At 55.7% G+C, this 1552-nt stretch overlaps 1 protein-coding gene across 1 annotated transcript; it reads left to right on the forward strand.

Moving 5' to 3' along the window:
• On the forward strand, positions 1-1405 carry MIEN1 (migration and invasion enhancer 1). The gene is made up of 4 exons (XM_004764640.3): positions 1-150; positions 253-350; positions 790-866; positions 946-1405. The coding sequence occupies exons 1-4, from the start codon at positions 62-64 to the stop codon at positions 1027-1029; spliced, it is 348 nt and encodes a 115-aa protein (XP_004764697.1). The 5' UTR covers positions 1-61; the 3' UTR covers positions 1030-1405.
• The last annotated feature ends 147 nt before the right edge of the window (positions 1406-1552 follow it).

The raw sequence follows: 1552 nt of genomic DNA on the forward strand, positions 1-1552 counted from the left end.
GTCACGTGCTCGCGGCGTCGCGTCACACCCGGAAGCGGCTGCTGAAGCAGAGTCGGGAGCAATGAGCGGGGAGCCGGGGCCGACGTCTGAAGCGCCCCCTCCCGGGGAAATTGAACCGGGTAGTGGGGTACGCATCGTGGTGGAGTACTGGTGAGTGTTTCCAGCCCGTGGGGTGTCCCGACCGAATGGGGGTGGGTCCACGGGAGGCCCCTCCTCCGAAACCCAGGCAGAGCCCAAGCATCTTGTCCCTAGTGAACCCTGCGGTTTTGAGGCGACCTACCTGGAGCTGGCGAGTGCCGTGAAGGAGCAGTACCCCGGCATTGAGATCGAGTCGCGCCTGGGGGGCACAGGTGAGGCCCGCAGAACACCTGCTGAGTCAGTGTTCTAAATCTCAACTCTCCCACTTTCTAGCCCTGGAACTGGCTGTGTTATATAGTGTCCAGCAGTGTCTGGCACAGAGTAAAACGTCCGACCAACTCGAGGCCCCTTCCAAAGGTGAGGGCGGCGGACACAGAGGAAACCTGTAGGGAAAAATGGGTGAGACTGCAGAAGTGTAGGGTTGGAGGGGAGGGAGCGCTTCTTTGAATTATGAACCCAGAGTTCAGAGGACACACAGGTAACTCCTCCCTGGGGTTCCTTTGGCTTGAGCCGGGTTTGGGAAATGGCTCAGAGAACTAGTCTCTCGTGGGGTCGGTGGAGACAGAAAGGAGCCTGCGAAGAGTCCAAGGAGTGTGAGAGCCTCTCCTTACATGCCTGTTGTCAGCATACAGTTCATTCTTTTAATACCAGGTGCCTTTGAGATCGAAATCAATGGACAGCTGGTGTTCTCCAAGCTGGAAAATGGGGGCTTCCCTTATGAGAAAGATGTGAGTATTTATAATGTCAGGAGGCCCCGGTTCACCCTTCCCCTGCAATGGATCATTCCATTCCACCTCTGCCCTCTAGCTCATTGAGGCCATCCGAAGAGCCAGTAACGGAGAACCCCTAGAAAAGATCACCAACAGCCGTCCTCCATGCGTCATCCTGTAACTACACGTGATTCTGGGTTCCTGCTCAGTTTTGGGACCCAAGCCATGGTCTCCTGTCTGGTCCTGCTGAGGGCTCCCCACTGCCTCTTTCCCCTCACCTGGGTCCTGGTAAGCTAAAAGACTCTGGCCTCCACCTTGTCCCTTTGGATACCAAGAGGGAATAGAAGCTGCGGTGGTCTTGGGGATGGGAGAGAGACCTTCTCCATGGACATTTCCACAGCCGCCTTATACCCCCTTCCCAGGATCAGCGCCCAAGTCTGTTCCCCACTCCAGCTCAGCTGTACCGGTCAAATGCCACCACGGTTCTAACTCTTACCTTCCACTAGCCCTGGGCAATGTCAGCTATTGGAAATAAAGTGGTACTGCAAACCCCTGTACCAATCTAGTGTGTGTTTTTATGTTTGTGTGTGTGTGGGGGGGGGGGTTGGTAGCATAGGGGCCTGCCCAGCCTTTATACCACCAGGGGGGCTCTGCTGAGTGGGTGGGCTTTTTTGGGATAGTTACTTCTAGTTCAATGATTTCCT

This window comes from Mustela putorius, unplaced genomic scaffold (genome assembly GCF_011764305.1).
Source record: "Mustela putorius furo isolate JIRA1106 unplaced genomic scaffold, ASM1176430v1.1 tig00003962_pilon_pilon_pilon, whole genome shotgun sequence".
In the NCBI taxonomy this organism is placed as follows: domain Eukaryota; kingdom Metazoa; phylum Chordata; class Mammalia; order Carnivora; family Mustelidae; genus Mustela; species Mustela putorius.

What these genes read in the sequence shown, in the direction of transcription:
- MIEN1 (XM_004764640.3), top strand. Translation starts at nt 62, where the DNA reads ATGAGCGGGGAGCCGGGGCCGACGTCTGAAGCGCCCCCTCCCGGGGAA. An exon ending in GTCGCGCCTGGGGGGCACAG is followed by an intron (nt 351 to 789) that starts GTGAGGCCCGCA and finishes TTTTAATACCAG; the next exon opens with GTGCCTTTGAGATCGAAATC. An exon ending in GCTTCCCTTATGAGAAAGAT is followed by an intron (nt 867 to 945) that starts GTGAGTATTTAT and finishes TCTGCCCTCTAG; the next exon opens with CTCATTGAGGCCATCCGAAG.